At 37.0% G+C, this 23,039-nt stretch overlaps 1 protein-coding gene across 6 annotated transcripts in view; it reads right to left on the bottom strand.

Annotated features, from left to right (window-relative positions):
• The window catches only part of RAPGEF6 (Rap guanine nucleotide exchange factor 6), a 156,960-nt gene that overhangs the window by 13,487 nt on the left and 120,434 nt on the right, over positions 1-23,039 (bottom strand). For 3 of the 6 annotated variants that reach the window (XM_084886548.1, XM_084886550.1, XM_084886551.1), the window contains 6 exons: positions 22,403-22,614; positions 18,369-18,492; positions 15,685-15,708; positions 12,044-12,264; positions 8,693-8,884; positions 5,936-6,070 (listed from right to left, as the gene is read on the bottom strand). In XM_084886548.1, the coding sequence (XP_084742674.1) occupies positions 5,936-6,070; positions 8,693-8,884; positions 12,044-12,264; positions 15,685-15,708; positions 18,369-18,492; positions 22,403-22,614 (908 nt within the window). Of the gene's footprint in view, position 1; positions 2,931-5,935; positions 6,071-8,692; positions 8,885-12,043; positions 12,265-15,684; positions 15,709-18,368; positions 18,493-22,402; positions 22,615-23,039 lie in introns of those variants that run through there. The other 3 variants (XM_084886552.1, XM_084886553.1, XM_084886549.1) reach the window with 3 other exon arrangements.

Genomic DNA, 23,039 nt, shown 5'->3' with positions numbered 1-23,039 from the left:
GATCAAACTACGAAGCTAAAGAAACATGTGGGGGAATATGGTTGGGAAAGAACATTCCCTTACATATTCATTCACTTACCTACCCACTCCATTTCAATTCAACCCCAAATTCAAGAAATAAAAAAATAAAAGTCCATTATTACAGAGAAACTAGTCCAACTCTCTGCCCCAGGTTCTCATAGAGTTATAAGCTTCTAATAAAACAAGAGGCTTAAGTATATTAGAAAGCATTAAAAAGTAGACATCCAGAGTTTCTCAACTTCTTTTTAACTCTATGTCTCTTCCTTTAACATAAATATTTCATGGCCTGACCTGAGTGTCTATATATCACCTTGACGTAGGGGTATATAGACTGAGAGGGGAGTCAGGACTCAAGGGAAAGAATATTTTTGCTTTTTCAAACTACACATACTTACCCAGATATTATGCTTATGTCACCTAAGTAGTCTTGTCCCAAGTTGAAAGCCATTGTTTTAGTATTTTTAAAAAAAATGGTTTTAGATTTAATCTTATACCTAGTTTTCTTTTTTCATCAACTTTGCAGGATGTTATTATTGAACAGCTGAACTGACATAAGAATGTGTTATGAAAAAACACAGCATGTACCTGTTTTAAATTGTTTTACGACTTACTGCACAGCAGATATAGCTAGAGAGGCTTTCTTTTGCATTCTTTGAAATAAAGGGCTGGAGATGGAGTGAGGTGTACGTAAGAGTTGGTTTTCCTAAGTGCTAGAAAAGTAACCAAACTTCTTTTGCCTAGAAATAAAAGAAAATGCTATAGTAATCCCAGCAAGGAGCAGGCCTCAAAGACGCAAACAATTATCTTCTTGTACGCTTAGAGAATGTGGTTCAATAGGTGTATAACCTTTGGTTCAATCCCTGGGAATCTCAAGAATTATAGGCTTTATAATCACATACATATAATTCAAGTCATTAAAAATGTGTTGAACAATAACCACATTAAGCAGTTTCATTAACTATTGTAGTTCAAAGAGAAAAATTAAGACTCAGAAAACGTGTGATTTATATTTAGCTTATGGGGCCAGGCACAAGTCAGTCTCGATTCCTACCCCAGTTCTCTGATCTTGGGTCACTACTATTTATCAGTGCCCATTAGGAATTAACTGGTCAAGTTTCAAGATGTGGTAAGTAAATTAAAAATAAATTAAACTTAAAATTAAATGAGATTCATAGATACAGAGAACAGACTGATGATTGCCATATGGGAAGGGTCTGGGGGGCTGGATGAAAAAGGTGAATATATTAACAGGTACAAATTGGTAGTCACAAAATAGTTACAGCATAGGGAATATAGTCACTAATAATATAATAATTATACCAGGTGGGTACAGGAAATACTGGGGGGAGCACATTGTAAAGTATATGATTGTCTAACCACTATGCTACACACACGAAACTAACACAAAATAATATTGAATGTAAACTTAATAAAAAATAAACTTAAATTAAAAATTCTCAAAAGAAAAAAATAATTTCTTTTGGCCTAGGGGATAACATTGCTATGTTAATTAATTCAATATTTTGTAAATATAATCAATTTTAACAATCACCTGAAAAGCTTATTAAACCACACATTCTTGGACCCATTTCTAGCAATTCAAATTTATGAGGTCTGAGGTGGAACAGAGTAACTATATTGTCTCACAGGTTTTCCAGATGACCTGCTATGTCAGACCATCTCTTCCTCCTCCTCCAATCAGAGGTATGGAAAGTGGAAGACAAAAAAAGTGTATGTGGACAAGATACAGTTTGTTGCCTCCCAAACACTTCCTTTTCCTTTAGCTTGTGAGTAGTTGCAGGAAGAAGATAGCAATAAAATTCTCTTAGGTAAAGGTTCTATCTGATCAGATCATTATTGGGAGTTTTATTCTTTTTTAAAAAAAATGTTTTTATTGATTTTTAGAGAGAGAGGAAAGTAGAGAGATAGAGAGACATCATTGAGAGAACTTCACTGATAGGCTGTTTCCTCCATACCCCACCCTGGGGATCAAGCCTGAGACCTGGGCATGTGCCCGGACCAGGAATCAAACCTGTGACCTCGTGGTTCATGGGACGAATCTCAATCATTGAGCTACCATGGTGCTACATTGGCCAGGGTTTTGATGTGAAAGTAAATTCTGGTTCCTAAAAAGCCTTCTCTACTTATTTTACTCACAGACCCAGCTGCTTCTGGTAGGAAATAAAGTCAACTACAGAATATAAGAATATCAAGTTTACTAACATTAATAAAATAACATGTGAAAATAAGGCACTTTAATTCAATAGGACTTTGTTGCTTGAAGATCTATAACACTAATCATAAAATACTTATAAATAGTATTTTACTAAATTATTTGCCTAAGTTTTGTTTGACAAATAACTTAATTTAAACTCCATTTACATGAATAAATAAAACAAATTTAACACTAAAATTAAGTAAGGAACTTCAGAGTGTCTTCCTCCTTTTAGACTTGAATCGCGTATGGAAGCAGTTTAAAGCGTTACTGTTGCCTCGGCTATTGGAATTGCAGATGGCACTCCCTTTCTCATCTGTGATGTTGCTTCCAACATCCTTCACTTTCTCAGAGCTTTCTGTGGCTTGATTGTGATCTGCATCCTCTTTATTGCTGTTGGCTAGTCTCTCCCTTGAAAGAGTTCTTTCCCTAAATCTTCTAAACGGGGATGTCATTCTTTTTCTGGCTGTGTTCTCACAACTTGTCCTGTCTCTATTCTCCTCAGTGGCCTTCTTGGTACTGTCTGTTCTTTTGGCTGTGCTCCTGGTAATTTGAAGGATTTTCTTTTGCAAGTAAACCCCACCTATGCCGGGGTAGCTGCGGCCACTGATCTCGGTGCTGGACTCACTGGGAGGGGATGAGGTAGACCCTGAGAGGTGCAGCGGGATGCTGTGGTCAGATACCATACTGCCAACTGGAGGGAGAGATGCAAAAACCCTGTCATGGTCAATTAATTCTTTCCAATTAATCACAATTAGCCTGGTTTATATAACAGTTCGCTATTAAAAATTCTAACATCCCACCCCGCCACCAAAGAAAAGAAAAAAACCTAACATTTTGATAATATCTGAGAAATTGAAATCTAGCCACATATCAGTTAGTACACGGAGAGCCTACTATATAGGTTTACAGAGCAGTCATCACAAGACAGAACACAGGATAAGGACTGCTTTGATCAGAATAAGCTGGTAATGGAAGTAAGCGAAGCTGGTAAAATCATAAGCAGAAATATTTTTAAAAGTATTTCTTAAAAGTAACTATCTCTAGAATGTTCAGTCATTCTGCTAAGAAAAAGTTTAGCAAAATCAGAAAGGACATACAAATAGTATACACAATAAATGTTATAAAGCACAATTTCTGATCCTATTATATCTCCAAAGTTGAAAGGTTGCCTTCTTTAAACACTGGGGAAGATCAAAGTTAAGGACTCTTCACTTCACACTTTTTAAAAGTTCTTGTTTGTCGGCGGATAGGTGAAAAAGGTGAAAGGGAATATAGTCAATAATACTGTCATAAGTTTGCCTGACAACAGATGATTACTAAAATTCGGGGCCTGATCACATTGAAAGGCATGCAAATATCGAATCACTGTACTGTACACCTGCAACTAGTATATTTTTGTGCACCAACTATACTTAAATAAAATATAAAAAAAGTTCTTACTTGTGTAATCTTGTATAAAATATGAAGATAGGCTTATTTTCTCAATTGTTAGAAAACAAAGAACTAATTCCAAAGTTTTGCAAGAACTAGGAACTGATCTTAATAATGTATGTTTAGTTTAATAGCATTTTTGTTCAGTCAGGATTACAGGCAAAAATCTGTCTATGGAAATATGCAGAAACATTCTGTGGGGGGTTTTAAAGGAATACATGTAAGAACAATTGGAAATTGTTTAAGAAAAAAATTTCTTCAGGTTCCTAAGGATTCTCAACGTGACTATGACAGGCTCACAATGAACACCAGGACGGCCTGGTGGTCACACATGGGCGGGCACACGGAGGAAAGACTCCCCCTTCCAGCAGTGAGTGAATTTTCAGTTGGGAGTAAGAGCAGCAGAGGAATTCCTGTTCCTAATACCTCTCCTACAAGTCACGTGGCTAGAGAACTGTCCACAGTGGGACTCTGAACACCGAGGCGGTGGCGGGTGCAACGGTGTCCCTCAGAGAGCACTGAGGCGCACGGGCACTGCTCGCCGGCCCATCTGTGTGACTGGCAATGCCCCCAGCTTCATTCCTCCCGCCTGAAAGGACCAGAGGCAGTAAAGCCATGAAGCAGACTCGTGAGCTTCACAAAATCATGTATGAGTTACACACAACAGGATCAGAAACTTGTGTTTTATTAATACACCATATATATATATGTCTTTTTTGATTTTTACAAAGCTTTTCTTAGTAAAATCTGAATGAAAATTCTGGCCAGTCTCAGCTATGTGAACGGGGAAAGGGCAGGTCAGCAATGGAGCTATGTTGCCTGGGGTAGAAAGAGGGAAAGAAGAGACACTCAATTTTCTGGACACTTACCATGCATCAGCCTTTATATATGTTATTTCATCCAATTCTCATATAAGTTCCCTAAAATAGGTGGTTTCCCCCATTTTAGATAGGAAACCCGACCTTATAAATCAGTTGCTTGTAGTGACACAGCAATAGGAGGGGACAGAGTCAGGATCCAAATCAGGTCTGATATTACTGTCCCACACTGCTGTCACAGAGGGAGTGAAAATAAGAAAAGGTCTCTAAAAGTGAGATGAATCTTAGGACACAGGAGCTGAAGAAAGCTCTGGAAACTTTTACTCCTGCTAGAATTCATAAGCTTGTCTTCCCTGGTCATGTACTACCCTGCACTGTGATTACTTCAAGATGCAATTCTTTTACATCCGCAAAGACAATGCCAGGACTAAGAGGCCTTTTCCCACAGGGAACAGCCAGAGTGTGGGTGGGCCAACGTAAAATCTGCCCGCATTGTTCAGAATGCTACATGCTAACATAGTGACATCTCCGGGCACTGCCCAGGCTACTCAAGAGGAGCTTAGTCTGAATTATGAAAACATGCAAATGAACAAGAGTGATTTCAGATTTTTTTTTTTTTACCTCAAGAGGTCCTATTATAAATATAAATGTAAAAATCCATAGAGTATTGGTTATTTTAAATCACGATTAATAAAAAGTTAATATTTCATTACTAAAGAAAGGAATGCTTCAACCTAAATATTTGTTTCTTGTGGAGAAACATGGGACTTGGTTGCAAAGTCTATAAGGAGAATTCTCTGAAAGGCCAGAGGCCTCTGGGAACAATGCCTTGATTTTTCCAACAAGTCTGAGCCCCCGGGTGTTTTACTAGCATCTTTATGTTTATGTTTAGACTTCAAAACATCCTTGTTTGAAAGACACTATAGATGCAGGTGTTTTCTCAAGGATGCTTACCCTGCTGATTGTATCCAGAGGTTAATTTTAGTTAAAGCTGTTGTTACAATAAAAGCCTGAGGAGGCAGGCAAACAGGGCTATTTGCTCCTAAAGCAAAACAGCCCCTTAGCCCTCTCTTTCACACAAACATGTGTCAGTGTAATCATTCACCTATCATTCAGGGTCTGCTGGTCAGGCCCAGAAGTTTCTTTTCCTAAATTTCTTGTAGAAATTATTATTTTAAAATACTCCACAGAAATTTTAAATAATGGGAAATTTGAATAGAAACATCAAGAATACGCACAGAACAAAACAATTGTTTATTCTTACAGGAGTCCTACCTAATACCTGGAAAGTATATGAACAATTCAATCCAAAACATGAAAGTTCAAAAAGAATCAGAAGTTATGCTTTCCTTCACATTTTGTTATTACGACAGATTGAAAAACAAAATATATTACAAAGTACTGCTTGGTAAAGTAAGAACTAGCTTGAACTGTTCCACCATCTTACCTTTGCGTGGGGAACCTTGAGGAGATCCAGGAGGACTGGAATGTACGGACGATGTCATGGAAACAGTGTCTTCGGAATGTTTCTTACCACTCATTTCTTCAGTTGTTCCTAAAACTTTCTGAGGTGAACTTGTACCTAAAAATAAAGCCCCCCAAATAAGCATCATTTCGCAGTTAAATGTCAGCAGTTGCCTCAATTACTACATAACTAAAGCCATGATACACAATGGCTAGTGTATTCAATTGAAATGTATAAATGACAAACGGGGACTAAATGACTGGGTAATGGAATACAGAGATTCTCACCTCTAGGTTATTTGTTCAAATTCAGCCAGTCAGCACAGACCAGATTATAATAGTTCTTTTTGTTTGTTTTGTGACATAAGGGACATTGATTTCACAGCTAAGTCCCAGCCCCAACAATTGACACACTTGTTGGAAGTCTTAATAGAGAAGGCATGGATTCAAACTCTTCCCTCCCCTCTAGAGGTGGCCTCTCCAAGTCAGGGCGAGGCATGTGACAGGAGCAGTGTAGGGATGTTGGCACTGTGACTACCTGTGGTGCATCTGTGCTGTGGGAACACAGAAGAGGCTGCAGGGCTGCCAGTCCAGCCCTTTTCAAGAGCACTAAATTCACACTACAGGAGAGAAGTAGACAACAGAAAGAATCATGAATTTATAGAAGAATAGTATGGAGCCCACTGGAAACATTCCTGCAAAGTTCTATCATTATTCTTGTCCAGCAGCTGGTCCTGTTAAGTACAGATCAAACTTAGCAATGGTTTCCTTATATTCGCATTTTCACATTCATCTCTAAGAAATGTCAAAGAGCTACTGACACTGTACTCAACAGGAAAGCAAGCCCAACTTTGACAAGGATTCTGCAGTAACAAGCAGTCCTATAACACTGAAACAATTCAAATTGCAGCAAACACACACTGCTTTTACTTAATAATGCCATCCTAGTTAATAAAAGGCTAATATGCAAACTGTCCCCTCGATCAGGAGTTCGACAAGGGTCAGGGCCAGCCTACCAACCCCCCTCAGCTCTTCCCCCAAACGGCCTGACTGGCCCTGATTGGGGCGGGCTGGTCTGACCGCACCTGTGAATGAGTTTGTGCACTAGGCCTCTAGTTTTAATATAAATGATTTATTATATAGATAACGGCCATATTACAACAAGAGGGCAGGGGAGTACCTGGTACATGTAATAATGTATCTCGGGTGATGACATCCAAGTAAGGAACCAGAGCCAGACCTATCTCAATTTTCACTCCTACAAACAAATCTATCAACTTCAATTTTGCATCCAATTCTCTTTTCATTTTCACATCCTCCTAACTAGTTCAGGCTCTGAGCAACTTCCAGTTTATTATTATACTAGTTTCCCATCCAGGCCTCACTCTCTCGTCTCACTGCACCCCCTACTCTTGTTCTCCAACACGAACTGGACATTCCCTTGCTCAAATCTCTTCAATAGCTGCCCACTGACAACTTCCCTTTAGCACGCATTTTACAATTTCAGCATGCTTATGACTTCACTTCTCTTCATCCTTGGTGGCTGTTTAGCACAGTGGCTAAAAAAGCAAAGACTCTGTACAGTTAGCCTCGGCTCAACTCTCAGCTCCAATACTTCCTGGTAATGTGCAAGTTACTTAAACCCTCTATGGCTTCCCCTGCTGAGTGAGAGTAGTTCCTATCACAGGGTTCTTATAAATATTAAATGAATATAATATATCAAGTTAGCAAAGTGCTTAGAACTGTGTCTGACCCTCAGTAAATGCTCTACAAGTGTCAGCGTTAATTATTACTGACTCAACACTCTTCCTACAGCTTAGTACCCAGAGGCAGCTGCCTGCCTTAGCTCCTTGGAGATATCAAGGTTTTCCTCTGCCTGAAGCAACTTCTCTGGAATCTTTGCCTAATTAGCTCTTTCCATCAATCTTTTAAGGTTCTGCTTAGGTGTTATCTCCAAAAAGCCTTCTTTGAAACTCTACCTTACCACTGTCCACCCTAAAAGCTCTCCCTCTTCTGTTGTTTTATAGGTTCTGTACAGACCCCTGGCATAAGAGCGAACTCATTCTATTAATTATCTGTTTGTGTATCAATGTTACCAACTGGCAAAGGTAGAGACATTTCAACTTTGGATCACAAAAAAAATCAAATAACATTCACATTTCACCAGTTCTACTAAATAGATCCTGTATATAATGCATAGACTAAGTAATAATACTAGGAACTAAATCTAATTGGGCTTCCCATCTAAAAGCTAAAATAGTGATACTGTCAAAACCACAAATAAAAGTAATGTTGATAATGTCTATATGGCTTAACAGAGGGGGAAAAAGTATGGCTTATACTTTATGTACTTTACATGCTGTTCTTGTCTTCTAACTAGGGTTTTCAGAAGTAGTCTTTAATGAAAAACCAACATACAGTCACTTTTAGAATAAGCAACTTCATTCTTACAGGTTGCATTTATTTGCATTATGTAATTAATTAAATGCACCTTTGACTGTAGTACCCAAGTGTATTGCTGTTAGGTTTTTGGTTGATATGATTATAGGAATCTCAATGTTAGCATTTAAAATATGTATGCTGTCATCAAATACCTACAGGCAAAATGCAACATTTTAAAATTCTTGAGTGATGATTACATTCCATAAAATATAACAGCTGATTTCCTGAGCACTTACATTAGAAATTATTTTTCATTCCAACTCCCCTGGGAATTTCAATGAAATGACTGAATACTCACTCAACGTGACAGGCTCTCTTGATTGCCCCTTTTTCCTGGTGGGGTGCAAGTTAACAGCTGGCACTTGAAGAACCTGGCTTACTCTGTGGGGCTGATGCAGATGGGCTTTGGCTGTTTGGCCAGCTGACCTCATAGGCACTGGAGACATTTCTGATGATTTGGCTAATCTTTTTTCAGTTAAATTCTTGGTCACTAAAAGAAGAGAGAAAGAAACACATAATTCTGCACTTTTAGGCAAGATTATTACCAGTGACAATAAATGGCTACTCTAAAACCACCTTTTCAACACAAAAAAATAGATTAATTTTCCTAAAAATAACTTCACATAATTATATTACTTCTAAAATTTTTGTAGAATTATAGTTAAGTTTGCTTCCTAAATATTTTTTGAATCCATTAAGTTCATTAGCTCCACCTCCACCATCACCCTAAGGCCAATTTAAAATCTTATCTATAAAATATACATATACATATACATATACATATATATATTTTTTAGTGTGACAGATCCTGTCTCAGGTTTCTTTGAACAAACTGCACAGGAGGACACCAAGCCCATGCAGACAGCAGCCCAGGGGTCACACCAAGCCACAGCTACAGCCTAGGCCTTGGTTTGAGCCTTGGCCTTGGACTTTAGCCATAAGAGCTCGAGACCCTTGTAGATGTGAGCACAAGCACAATTCCCAAACTTGGGGTAAGTGATGTAGGCAAGTCAACTGAACTTGCGGCTGCCCTTTGGAATCTGGAGCTTGACCTCCTTAGGCTTTACGAGGGCCCCGATAGCTACGGCACGTGCACTCTTGGCTTTGGTGTTGTCAGCTGCATCTTCTTCAGGCCTTACTTGTTGTGCTTCTTGGCAAAGCACATGTTCCTCAGGAATTTGGGGTCCATACCCTTAAGACAGTCATATCTTTGTGGCTAGGGTTTCTTGATGCCATTTCTGTGCCATTTTGGGGACTACTTATGCGTGGTGTTTCTTGGACTTGGCCGGGTCTGCATCAAAGCCTGCAGCTCTCAGAGCTCCTGGGCTGGAAGAGCTTACATCCTCTCACCTATATTACTGAAATATCCCCTCACTGCATCAGTTCCATTGCCATCAAGCCATTCCCCATAGAAAAGCAGGCTTTTTCAACGTGAAAATCTGATCATATTATTCCTTTTCCAAATGCCCAACAAAAACCTTCAGATGACCTGCCACTACTATGAGGATCAAGATCCAAATCCCCCAAACAAGGCCTGACAGGCCTGTATGATCTGGCATCAACCCACTATTGGTTTCCCTAATAATATCCTGCCATTCTGCATAGACTAGATTAGAAGTTAAGTTTTATATTTTCATGAAATCTTGTGACTTTCATTCATAGCACGGATAATTAAAGGGGGGCAAAAGTAGGCTTACAGTTGTTCGTATGGAAAATACAATGATTAATAATACAAGAATAAACTATGTACTCAAAACTGTAAACCTACTATTGCCAACCCCTGAATCTGTGTGATGATCATCAATTTATGTCTCTTCCCCTGTCCAAGACTGTAACTAATGTGAGAGTAAGGATCATATGTCTTGTTCACTACTAACTCCCTATGTGTCCAGTGACCATAGACAACAGATGGTTAACAGGTATTTCTTGAATGAGTAAGTGAAATTATTGCAACATTTATATACAGAAATACCAGTTATGGTTAGAATATTTGAATATGAATGTCTCAATTAAAAACAGAACTCTCATAGTAAGAAACAAAAAATTGCTTCATTTGTAGAAAATCAATATTGTGATCCAAAGGAAAAAGCTCTTGGTGAGTTTTTGTTTTTTATTGATTTCAGAGAAAAGGAGAAGGAGAGAGGGATAAAAACACCAATGATGAGAGAGAATCATTGATTGGCTGCCTCCTGCACAACCCCACTGGAAATTGAGCCTCATCCTGGGCATGTGACCTGACTGGGAATTGAACCATGATTTCTTGGTTCATGGGGTGATGCTCAACCACTGAGTCACACTAGCAGGGTTTTAATAGGTTTGATGTAGAAAGAATCACAGCGATAAAACATATTCCAAACCCTTGCTTAATGAAGAACACCTTGCTCAAATGGTAATAAATGAGATCCAAACTATGTCTTCATCCTTCACAGATGATCTTTCCATTATACTCCTCTCCTTTTCCTATTAAAAGTGTTTAAGATATTAATTTTAGAACGTTTACTGAATGAATTGTTACCCTATGTCTTTTAAAAGTCACTGTTATTTCTAAAATTTTTAAATCAATATTTGGTTGTATTTTTACTTTCTCCTTTTTCCTGTTAATGTGTTTTTTTCTATTACTATGCATATACCATGCCATTTATCAATCTTAGAGTCAATCTATGATGGTTTCTATTTCCCTCAATTAGAAACACAGAAATCGAAATCTGAACGTTCTGCCTCCAATATTCTGTCAACATTCATCATGTTCTACTAGTGGCCTGGTGCATGAAATTTGTGTGTGGGGGAAGGAAGGATGTCCCTCTGCCCAGCCTGCACTCTCTCTAATCTGGAACCCCTCAGGGGATGTCTGCAATCCAGGACTGCTAGCTCCTAACAGATCACCTACTTGCCTGCCTGATACCCCTAACCACTCTACCTGCTGGCCTGCTCACCCCAAACTGCCCCCCCTGCCAGCCTGCTCACTCCCAACTGTCCCCCCGCTGGCCTGATAACCCTCAACTGCCCTGCTTTCCCGGCTTGATCACCCCTAACCACCTCGGCCTTGCCACCATGGCTTTGTCCAGACGGACATCTGGAAGCTCTCCCAGTCTAATTAGCATATTATCCTTTTATTAGTATAGATCAGTGGTTCTCAACCTTTCTAATGCCACGACCCTTGAATACAGTTCATGTTGTGGTAACCCCCAACCATAAAATTATTTTCATTGTTACTTCATAACTGCAATTTTGCTACTATTATGAATCATAATGTAAATATCTGTGCTTTCTGATGGTCTTAGGTGACCCTGCTAGTGGTTCTCAATCTGTAGAGGAACGGGGGTGGGTGATGGCAGGGGGCAGGGCTGTACCCATACACGATTTCATGCACCAGGCCTCTAGTTCATTTATAATTTAATATCTTTATTTTCTTTACAACAAATAGAGTATATTGTATCATCTCTATTTCTGTTTTTACAACTCATGATTTCCTTGACCCAGACACAAACAAATTTTGTTTTATACTTGAAAAAAATGTTCTATTGGCTTATGCCAGTAATCTTTTGTGAGTGAAAGTTAATTTTCTTGGTACTTCAAGCACAATTCTAGAGAAGTAAATTTTTATTTTATTGTGCTATTTAGTGCCACGTAAGAGAAAACTTGTACTCACAGGTACCATATGCAGGCTCCAACTGCAATGACATCATTTGGAACTTCTCCTCATCTGTCTCCACATCCAGACTGGAAAGATACTGCTTCACCTTCCTCGCCATCTGGGCGTCCTCGTACAGCTTCTTAGCGTTCAGCAGAGAGCTACGGCGAGCTCTTTTTTTGTGAGCACCCCCCTGCACATCTAGCATGTTTGAGTTGGTGCTGCCTTGACTCAGTGACCTGTAAGTATATGGAGACCACAACAAGGGGCTGTAAAGATGAGAACTAAACATGGCAGGCTGAAATTTTGTTCTGTTAATACTATTTATTGCATGCTGATGTAAATGGGTTAAAAGATGAAAAGCATTAATGTGAAGTAATATGGCATACAGGGCAATCTTCTAAGATTTAAGATTTGGCAAAGTGCAGAATTCAAAAGAATAATTCTTCCCTTAGCAATGAATTTAATCAGATTTGTGTTTGTGCCTATGTAACCCCTGGCACAACTGTGAAGAGTAAAAGCATCTTCTGATCCCGGTGCTCACCCTACTCTGAATATATGTAAGAGCCAGAGTCAGGGCAAGTCCATCCTCAGCCAGATCTCCGCACCAGGGTTCTCCAGCATCAAGTTTTAGAGCAGCTTTTGTTGTCCGTGCTGCTTTGGACAGGTTATGGCTATCACTGAACCAGTCTGCAGCAGGCCCACTCTCAGCATACTGACCAATTTTACAAGCACCCAGATTTTGCCCCAAATTCAGAGATAACCAATAAGAAAATAATAGGATTTATACTCAATTCAATATAGTCAGAAATGCAAGTAAAAGCTACTCAATCCTTCCACTCACATATATGGTTTAGGACTTATGTGGGTCTAGGACTGGGTGTCGGATGTGATGGAACTGCAAGCTGGGCAGAAATAATCACAATTCAAACTAGCTTTAGTTCCACCCAATTCTACTCTCTTCAACCAATGCCCTTGTACAACGACTATATCTAAAACCAGAGGAAAACTTGAAACACAATGCTATTTGTCCTAAAAAGGCAAGCCAACCTGAGGTGTTATGAAGAATTTGAATTTAAAGGCAGTTGCCATTCCAAAATAACAAAGGTATCTATGGGTTTTCTAAATTAGCCTGATTTTTACACAAAAACATTTTTAATACATAGACCACAAGCTTACAATAATTTGTTCTTCAGCATTCATATAACAAGTTTAAAACAGATACTAAAATACTAGTGTTTTCATTGTAAATTAAGTGAAACAAAGTTGTAAAAGTGTTATATATTTTTTCTTTCACAATTTTAAGATCTTTGAAGTAGAGTGTGTCTGACATTTTGATGGCAACTTTCAATTGCTATTGGTCAGGCAGAAACTGTGACATAGTTGTGACCAATTACACTTGCAGAAAACTTCAAAGCTTGCAGAATGGTTTGGAAGAAAATACAATGAAGTTAGTGAATTACTCTATTAACCCAGGAACCAAATGATTTTTAAGGAGATGGTGAATCTGACAAGTTAACAACATTCCCAAAGCAGGTATTAAAAGGAGGCTAGCTGTAAGTATTTGCAAAGCCAGCTTAAGAGCATAGCGCCAGAAGCTTTTACCTCTTTTATGACTTTTTTAAAAAAAAAATGTTGCATTACCAACACATTTGATGGCAATATTGTTTGGGAGAAAAATCCAGAAACTAATAACTCTAAAAGTGATTTAGAAGATGTATATTCTTAATATGAAAAAGTTTTAGAAAGACCTAACCAATTTAATTTGCTTATATTTTCCTTTTTATGAATATAAAAGACTGTTATGTGATAAAAATACATACTTAAGTTTATATAAGAGCTCTTTTATCAAGTATTAGTTTAGTGGTACCTAAAATAATTCGTGTCCAACAACTAATGTCTTAGATTTAAAGAAATGCAGTTAAATCAAGCCCCATAATTTAGAAGCACTTCTTAATATAAATATTTAATACTTTTATCTTAGTTGACATTGACATACACACTCACACAAAAAAACAATCAAACATATATACATTTCTAATAAATGAAAACAATGTGATAAATTGACAACAAAATGTCTTCTAGTTCCAAAACAGAAAATGCTCTGATGCAAAGGTGTAAATACCTAGTGTCTGCTAGCATCATATAGTAAAACTGAACCATCAGTGAATGTGGTGCATAAAGCATTCAAACACCCCAAATTCCCACTATGATATACTGACCAACTCCTCCTCTTTATAATAGTAATGCCAGAATTCAATATCTATTATCAGTGAGAAGAACCAGAAAAGACCAGAAATGCATAAATGTATAATACAGAAGAAAAACACATGAGCAACACACAAAGAAGGGAGGAAAAGGCAGAAGAAAATTCAAGTTTACAAAACTTCAACAGAAAACAAGACCATAAACAAGACAGGACTTAAGTAGTAAGTGGCTCATCAAAAATCCTTCTAACATGTAATAGAAACATCTTACTTCATGATTCATTACAATCTTAAGTTAACAAAATTTTTCTTATGCAATCCTTTCCTCCACAAACACCATCTCTCTTTCTTTCTTGTATTTTTTAAAATATATATCTTTATTGATTTCAGAGAGGAAGAGAGAGGGAAAGAGAGATAAAAACATCAATGACAAGAGAGAATCATTGATTGGCTGCCTCCTGCATATCCCCTACTGGAGATTGAGCCCGCAACCCAGGCTTGTACCCTTGACCGGAATCAAACCTGGGATCCTTCAGTCCACAGGCAGATGCTCTATCAGCTGAGCCAAATCAGTTAGGGTCACCATATCTTTCTTCATCAAAAAATGAAAAGGCTACATAGATGTTTTATTAGGTCCTAAAAATTCCATTCTAAATAGGTATCTAGCTACGTATAAGCAGAGATCTGAACTTACTTGAACAAAAGGTGGCAGTTTCTGATTCTATTGCAGTTTTAAGAGAGATAAGGGGATCTTTAAAAGTACGAGAAATTTAAAATAAAATTCAATCAATGCTGTAAGTTTAATGGTATTAGAAGATCTGAAGAATTAAAGTCATCTTTGATTTCAATTATTTACTAACTCAATTTTATAGTATAGTTAGGATAAGGACTATCTCTTTTAGGAAAATTGATGTCAAAACTTAACCTTTATAACAAAATCTCTTATCCATTTTTATACTGACATATTTATTTTTATAAAACATGACATTTGAAAAAAAGAAAATGTGTGGACTATGGAGCCAGATTACCTAGGTTTGGATCCACGACTAGTGAGTTTTAAGAATCTGGACAACTTTAACTTCTCTGTCTGTACTATGGGAATAACAGTATTCACCTCATAGCGTGGTCTGAATAATTCAACAATTCATATAACGTGCTCAGAACAATGTATGGCACATAGTAAGCACACAACAAATATTTCCTATCATCATCATCGATCATCATTAATAAAAGAAAGGGACTTTTGGAATGTCAATACTAAAAAAGTAAAGAAAATAAAAGCTAGCTCTATCACTACTTTCACCTAGTTAGCAAAAGGCATTTGTCAGGAATGTAGGTTGACAGGGTTAATAGAACGCATGCTACTTTATGTGCGTGCATTAATGAAGAGGATGCAGTATATGGTAAGAGTTGCACAACCTTCATTCCAGTTGCATTCATCTCTACACTTACCCCAGACTCCGCCACCTCTTCTTCCTGTAAGCAAGAGCCACAAACATTGAAGCATGTGTGTGAATAGGAAGCACAGAAAAAAGACAACAGTTGAGACCAGAAAAACTCTGAAGACAGAATAGGACAGAAAAATTTTACTAGGAAAAATGGTAGCTTAAACAGTCAATGTCTTTAATGGAATGCAGAGGAGTAAAACGAATTATGATAGGTATTGAAAGCCAAAAACCCCTACAATATTTTAAAAAATATGCTTTTAGAACAATTATATTTTTAACCTAATTCATCTAAAGCAGTGGTTCTCAACCTTTCTAATGCCTCAACCCTTTAATGCAGTTTCTCATGTTGTGATGACTCCCAACCATAAAATTATTTTCGTTGCTACTTCATAACTGTAATTTTGCTACTGTTATGAATCGTAATGTAAATATCTGTTTTCCAATGGTCTTAGGCTCTACAGCAGCGGTTCTCATGTCATGACCTACAGGTTGAGAACCGCTAGCAGGGTTGCCTAAGACCAGAAAACATTGGTATTTACATTATGATTCATAACAATAGCAAAATTACAGTTATGAAGTAGCAACGAAATAATTTTATGGTTGGGGGTCACCACAACCTGAGAAACTGTATTAAAGGGTCGTGGCATTAGAAAGGTTGAGAACCACTGATCTAGAGGCTTATGTTAATAAGAAGCTTAAGGAAAAACATTTACTAAAATTGTAAAATCAAGGTATTTAGGGGAGAAAACCTTAAATTGTGGAATAGAACTTGTAAACATAATTTCACTTTTAAGTGCAGAAATTTCTCTGGCAAGTTCAACAACATTCAAATTTTATAAGAAATGTGAACCAGGAAATTCAACCTAAAAAAGTAAAAACATATCAAAATTTTTATCATATTGTATATCCTTATAATAGGATTAAATAAAGGCGGTTTTAAAATTTTTATTATTATTTATTTATCCATATTTTTGTACCCCTTTCAATCCCCAATTGGCCTTAGTGCACTGAGGGAGTTCCACTGTGGGCAGTCCAAAAGTGTTTTTCAGCCAGTAAGTTGATTACTGTTAAAATAAAGGGGTTACTTTGTCCACATTACATAATATGCACCATCAAAATGGACAATTATTTGCTAAAGAAAAATAATAAATTTTAGTATTGGATGACAAAACTGATTCAGAAAAAGTTCAGTGCAATCTAATTATAAATGTTTTACTTTCTTCTATACTATATTCTACTTGGCCCATGCTATTCCCAAGAAAATAGCTGAATTTATTAATTTCTTCATAGTTTTTCATTCTTTGCTCATTACTGAAGCATAGCTGTACTTAGCATATTATTAACTGGTCTGGCAGAGTTGCAGATTCATTATGTCTTCAGGAGCCAAAGTGCTAACATGTATGAGAATAAATGAAGGCCCATGTAAGACAACATGCAGTGGAGGGGCCACTGTACAGGGACATGCTACAACAACAACAAAACTTAAAAAAACAAACAATGAAATAAACAAACCCTCCTCTAGATCTGCTTTGGTCCCTGGTTCTTGCTGTTTTCCGCTTACACATTGCTGAGCAATCACCTCTCTCATTACAGGTAGTGACTGGCAGGAGAGATCTGACACCCTTCCTCCATAGCTTGAGAATCTCTTAACCAGAGCAACCAACCATCAGAGCAACTACTTACAAAAACATAGGCCCCTGAACAGTAATTTAAATAAAACCAAACCAAACCAAAAAAACCAATCCTGACACACACTAATTCTGTTTGGTTATAAAAATTCCACTTATGATTTTTAAAGAACCAAATACTTTTGTTTTCTTACTAAACTGTATTTATTAAGTCAAAGGAATTTGTGTCTGCTTCTGTAAATATTTTCTTTCTAAAGCTCTTTATGTATTGAAGCTATACACATAGGCCCAGAGGATAATCAGGCCAAAAATGAAAGCTCTATCATTTATTCTGAAAATCATAAAAATTATTGCGAACAGCTTTAAGTTCCATAGAATTTGAGGAAGTCTTTGTTGTTACATTAAAAATCAGTTTTACAAGGCATTTTTAGAAGATCAGTTTAATATGGACTACTACTAATAAAAATAATATTTTCCATTTTTATTAAAGAACATTTTAAATCTGCACTTTCTGAATTGTTAAAGAACTTACACATAAATAAACAGGAGTACCATGACTTGAGAAAAAGAATGTATTTTAGAAGAATAAAGTATGACTTATGGAACCAGAACTAAAAAAATATTCAGTAAAAACAAAAGACATATGCACATTAATATTTTACAAATTAGGTTAGAAATCAGATGAAAGCATTTGTCCTCTGCGGAAACTTCAGTAAAGATCAGCAACTTATAATGAAGTTAGCTAATATTTTAAGTAACAATAACAATACAGAACTTCCATGTGCTTTAAAAAGTAATGCAGAACTAGGGTTCAAATCTCAAAAAATTATGTAATCCTGGGCATTATTACCTAACTCTCTTAACTTCAGTTTCTTCATATGTAAAAGGAAGGTCAATATTACCTACCTTTAAAGGTTACTGTGATAAATTATTACTTTGAGATCGTGTAAAGCACTTTGTACAGCATATAACAATGGTAAATGATCAAAAAATGACAAATATTTTAAATATCTCACTCCTGATGCCACTCTGTAACACTTTACACACTTCACTACCATACCTCTGTCGGAACATCATAGCTGGGTCCATGTTAACAGAAGTCATCCTAACAACTTGACGGATTTCCTTGGCAATCATTCTTAGCTTCTCAAAATTTACTAAACCATCTACTTTGGAGTCATTTCCTATGGAATGAAAATAAAAGTTTTTAATTTTCAAAATTAAGATATCTATATTAAGGTTGCAGAAGCCAATTTATTATTCTTGGGGGTATAAATAACCTTCTTTCTCAAACGGTCACTCTTACCAGTATTTTTAAAAATTGATAAACCATAGATGGTTCAACCCTGCTCCCAGGGAATGAGCTATAGGGAGGAATTTTATTTTTAGGGGGAGTAAAAATTATGAATATTGGAAAGTGACAAACAGCATAGCTTCTAAAACCAATTTCATTATGTTATAGGCAAACCAGTAAAACAAGCAGCTACTCAAATCTAACTCTCCAGTTACTGAGCCCATGCTCAGGCAGGTATCTGCATTTTCTCTCTTGGGCAATGAAAACTTTTTAACCAGAGGTCACAAAGAATGAGCTTTGGGCTTAATTAACCCAGTGAGTTTTCTCTGGTTTACAATATTTGACAAATTGTTAAATGAGTTGCTAACATTTAAGAAGAAGATGATATCCCATGAAAACAAGAATTTCTGATTTCTCTTAAAGATAAAGAGGAAAAGGGTTAGATGAGAGATTAAATAACAGTATGTATGTTTTCCCAAATGGCAATAATTAGTTAAAATTAAGAGGTGGCTGACTCACAAGGATAAACACTTTTTAGTCTGCATTCATTTTGCCTCTCCCAGAACTTGAATTTACAATCATGACTTTAATATAAATTTGCTCCTTCATAAGCTTCATAATTTTTATTTCTGTACTGTTAAATAGTTTTTTGAGAATAATTCATATAACTTTCAAAATGGTTTACTTTTCTTTGAAGAGAGTAAAGACCAGACTAAAAGCTCATTTGTTGGCCTGCTCAGTTCAAACCACAAGGCAAAAACTAAGTTCAAAGAGCAATCTGTCTATAGCAGTGTTGTTCTTTTCCACACCCATCTTTTCTCATTTTTACATATATTTTTATTGATTTCAGAGAGGAAGGAAGAGGAAGAGAGATAGAAATAGCAATGATGAGAGAGAACGATCGATCGGCTGCCTCCTGTACCCTCCTCACCCCACATTGGGGATTGAACCTGCACCCAGGGCATGTGCTCTTGACCGGAATCAAACCTGGGACCCTTAAGTTTGCAAGCCAATGCTCTATCCACTGAGCCAAACTGGCTAGGGCCCACACCTGTCTTTAACAGTTAGCATAACCCAGTTATCTCCCGTGGCAGCCCTTGAAGTGCCATTATGGAACTGCAAGTCCGAGAAGAAAAGTTTGAGAACCATATAGGTCTAGAACACATGGTGGCCCCCGTCTCACAGTAAACAGAAGCTATACATGGGACCTACGTGTTATTTAGGGTTTCAACATGAGTTGGAAACAAAATAATCTCCAAAAGTGCTTTCAAGTCACCTAAACATATTTTGAGGGAGCATGTCAAAAGATCTTATGAAAAAGGAGTGATAATGAGGGGGGGGGGGCAGTAAAATTAGGTAATCTGAACTTTTGCTGAAAAATAATAGAAAATTTGGACAAAAGCTGAAAATAAATAAATGTTTTAAGACATTAAAAGATAACCAGGCAGTGAAGATCTGAAAGAATGAAGATCTGGGGCAGGTTTAGCATTTCCCAATACTAGACTCTAGGGACATCTGCTGATTTCAGAAAAGGTGGATGCTGAGCTGCAAAACTGAGGAGTGCCATTCTATTGGGTCGGCAGCTAAGTAATTGCGGGTTTCACACATATATGGCTTCAGTTGAATTTTAGGTTTGCAGACGTAGTACAAATGTAAAACACATTTTGTTATTTGATAGTTGGCTATTCAGCTGTTAATCAGTAAAAAAAGTTTTTTGATCTGTTTTGTAGTTTTCATTTGGCGTTCGTTGAAAAATGGAAAATCAAAAGGAACATTTTCGTTATATTTTGCTTTTTTATTTCCGCAAAGGGAAAACGCATCGCAAGCTCATAAAAAGTTATGTGCTATTTATGGTGACGAAGCCTTAAAAGAACGGCAGTGTCAAAATTGGTTTGCCAAATTTCGTTCTGGTGATTTTTCACTCAAAGATGAAAAACGCTCTGGTCGTCCAGTTGAAGTTGATGACGCCCTAATCAAAGCAATAATCAATTCAGACTGTCACAGTACAACACGTGAGATTGCAGAGAAGCTTCATGTATCACATGCATGCATTGAAAATCACTTAAAACAACTTGGCTATGTTCACAAACTCGATACATGGGTTCCTCACGAACTGAAAGAATCACAGTTAACGCAACGCATTAGCAGCTGCGATTTGCTAAAGAAACGTAATGAAAATGATCCATTTTTAAAACGACTGATAACTGGCGATGAAAAATGGGTTGTTTACAACAATATCAAGCGGAAAAGATCGTGGAGCAGGCCAGGTGAACCAACTCAAACAACATCAAAAGCTGATATTCATCAAAAGAAGGTTTTGTTATCAGTTTGGTGGGATTACAAAGGAATTGTCTACTTTGAACTCTTACCACCCAACCGAACGATCAATTCTGATGTCTACATTGAACAACTAACGAAATTAAACAATGCAGTTGAAGAAAACCGGCCCGAATTGACAAATCGAAAAGGTGTTGTATTCCATCATGACAATGCAAGGCCACACACATCTTTGGTCACTCGGCAAAAATTAATGGAGCTTGGTTGGGATGTTTTGCCACATCCACCATATAGTCCTGACCTTGCACCATCTGATTACTTTTTGTTTCGATCTTTACAAAACTCCTTGAATGGTAAAAATTTCAATAATGATGATGATGTCAAATCGTACCTGATTCAGTTTTTTGCTAATAAAAACCAGAAGTTTTTTGAACGTGGGATTATGATGCTGCCTGAAAGATGGCAAAAGGTCATTGATCAAAATGGGCAATACATTACAGAATAAAGTTATTTAGTTCCATGAAAAAATTGTCTTTGATTTTCTTTAAAAAATCCGCAATTACTTAGTTGCCGACCCAATATCTTTTGAGGTTGGAGGAAAGAACAAGTCCAGGTAAGCTTCCAATGCTTTGGGTTGAGATCCTGAAGGGCTAAATCCTGGGGACTAAGAATGAACTGAATGTAGACTGGAGTAAAAGTTCAATGTTAAACTATCTCAAAATGTGAAAATGAAGTAATTTTGGAATGCTAGACCCCCTAGCTGCTTGGCAGAAGCAAAGTATCGCTTCTCTCTGGAGGAATGAAACATCATCTGAAACCAGGTTATTTCTGTAATTTTTTAATACACAGTATTTATTTGGTCAAAAATAACCAGGGCCATCAGGAGAAAAAAAATAACATAATTAAAATGCAAAAAAAAAAAAAAAAAAAAAAAACCACCCCAAAAAACAAAAAAACACAGAAAGGGACCCACAAAGGATCCATATTATGGAGTTAATAGTGATAGATTTAAAAATAATTATATTGAGTATGTGCAAAGATATAAAAAAAAAAAACCACCACCGAGAACTCTGGCAGAGATCAAGACGACGAAAAAATAAACAAATGTAAACTGCAAAACTGGAAAAACACACACAGAGTAATTGGAATTAGAAACTCACTGATAAATTTAATAGTAAATTAGACATAGCTAAAAAGAGAATTAATTGGACAACAGGTTGGAAGAAAATATCCAGAATAAAGCACAATGCGAGCAAGGCTGGCCCCACTGATCAGCTTGTGAGAAGGCAGTAGCTGGAGGGGAGCTGCCAGCAGACAGAGGACCACGGCCGTGGTGGGAGGGGCCAGGTGGGAGCATGGAGGATGGGCTGAGACCCACCCCTGTGCCTACTGCAGCCTCATGACCCACACTTTCAAGGTGCATGAATTCATGCACTGGGCCACTAGTATTCAATATAATAAATCACAATTCTCTTGAATTAGCTGAAGTTAAATATGCTAATTTTCAAAGAACTTTCAAATACCTTCATGTAGAAATGTCATATCTTTCTTGACAACGGGGAAGAGTGGAATAATTGGAGGCTGCATACTTTGACTACTAAGAATATTTCTATACTTGGCCATGTTTCTAGATGGATCAAAAAGGTCTTGCAGATCTTGCAGGTGTTTCTCATACTTGCTTGGCAACTTTTCCCAAGTACCTTTGAGTCGTGCTACAGATGCCAGGTTCAAGCCACTGCCAAGGATGAGAATAAAAACATTAAAAAGAGATTTGGGTAAGAGAGAGGGCTCAGGTAGGTAAAGTGCATATAGCAAGTTTCTCTAATAAATCTAAAACAATGTGTTGAAATAAATAGAGAGAACTATAAAACAAATAAATAAAAAGGATTCCTTGATCATAAAACAAGGAAATCTTCTTTCAGAGAAACTACATTACTTACCTATAGTTGTATACTTATAGCCTTTACTTTATAGTTTACATGCTAATAGACAAATAATAATTCCATAAAACACACATTTAACTTTAAAATAAACAAAGTATCACAATATTGTTTGTTTTACTTAGAAATAACTTTATGAAGATATTATCTATTTGTGAACTGAAGTTCAAAGTTAACAGAAAGGTGCTTGAATATGCTCAGAAAATATAATTCCCACAAA

This window comes from Pipistrellus hanaki (assembly GCF_964339955.1).
Source record: "Pipistrellus hanaki genome assembly, chromosome: 5".
Taxonomy (NCBI): domain Eukaryota; kingdom Metazoa; phylum Chordata; class Mammalia; order Chiroptera; family Vespertilionidae; genus Pipistrellus; species Pipistrellus hanaki.
This window is presented reverse-complemented; position numbering and strand designations above follow the sequence as displayed.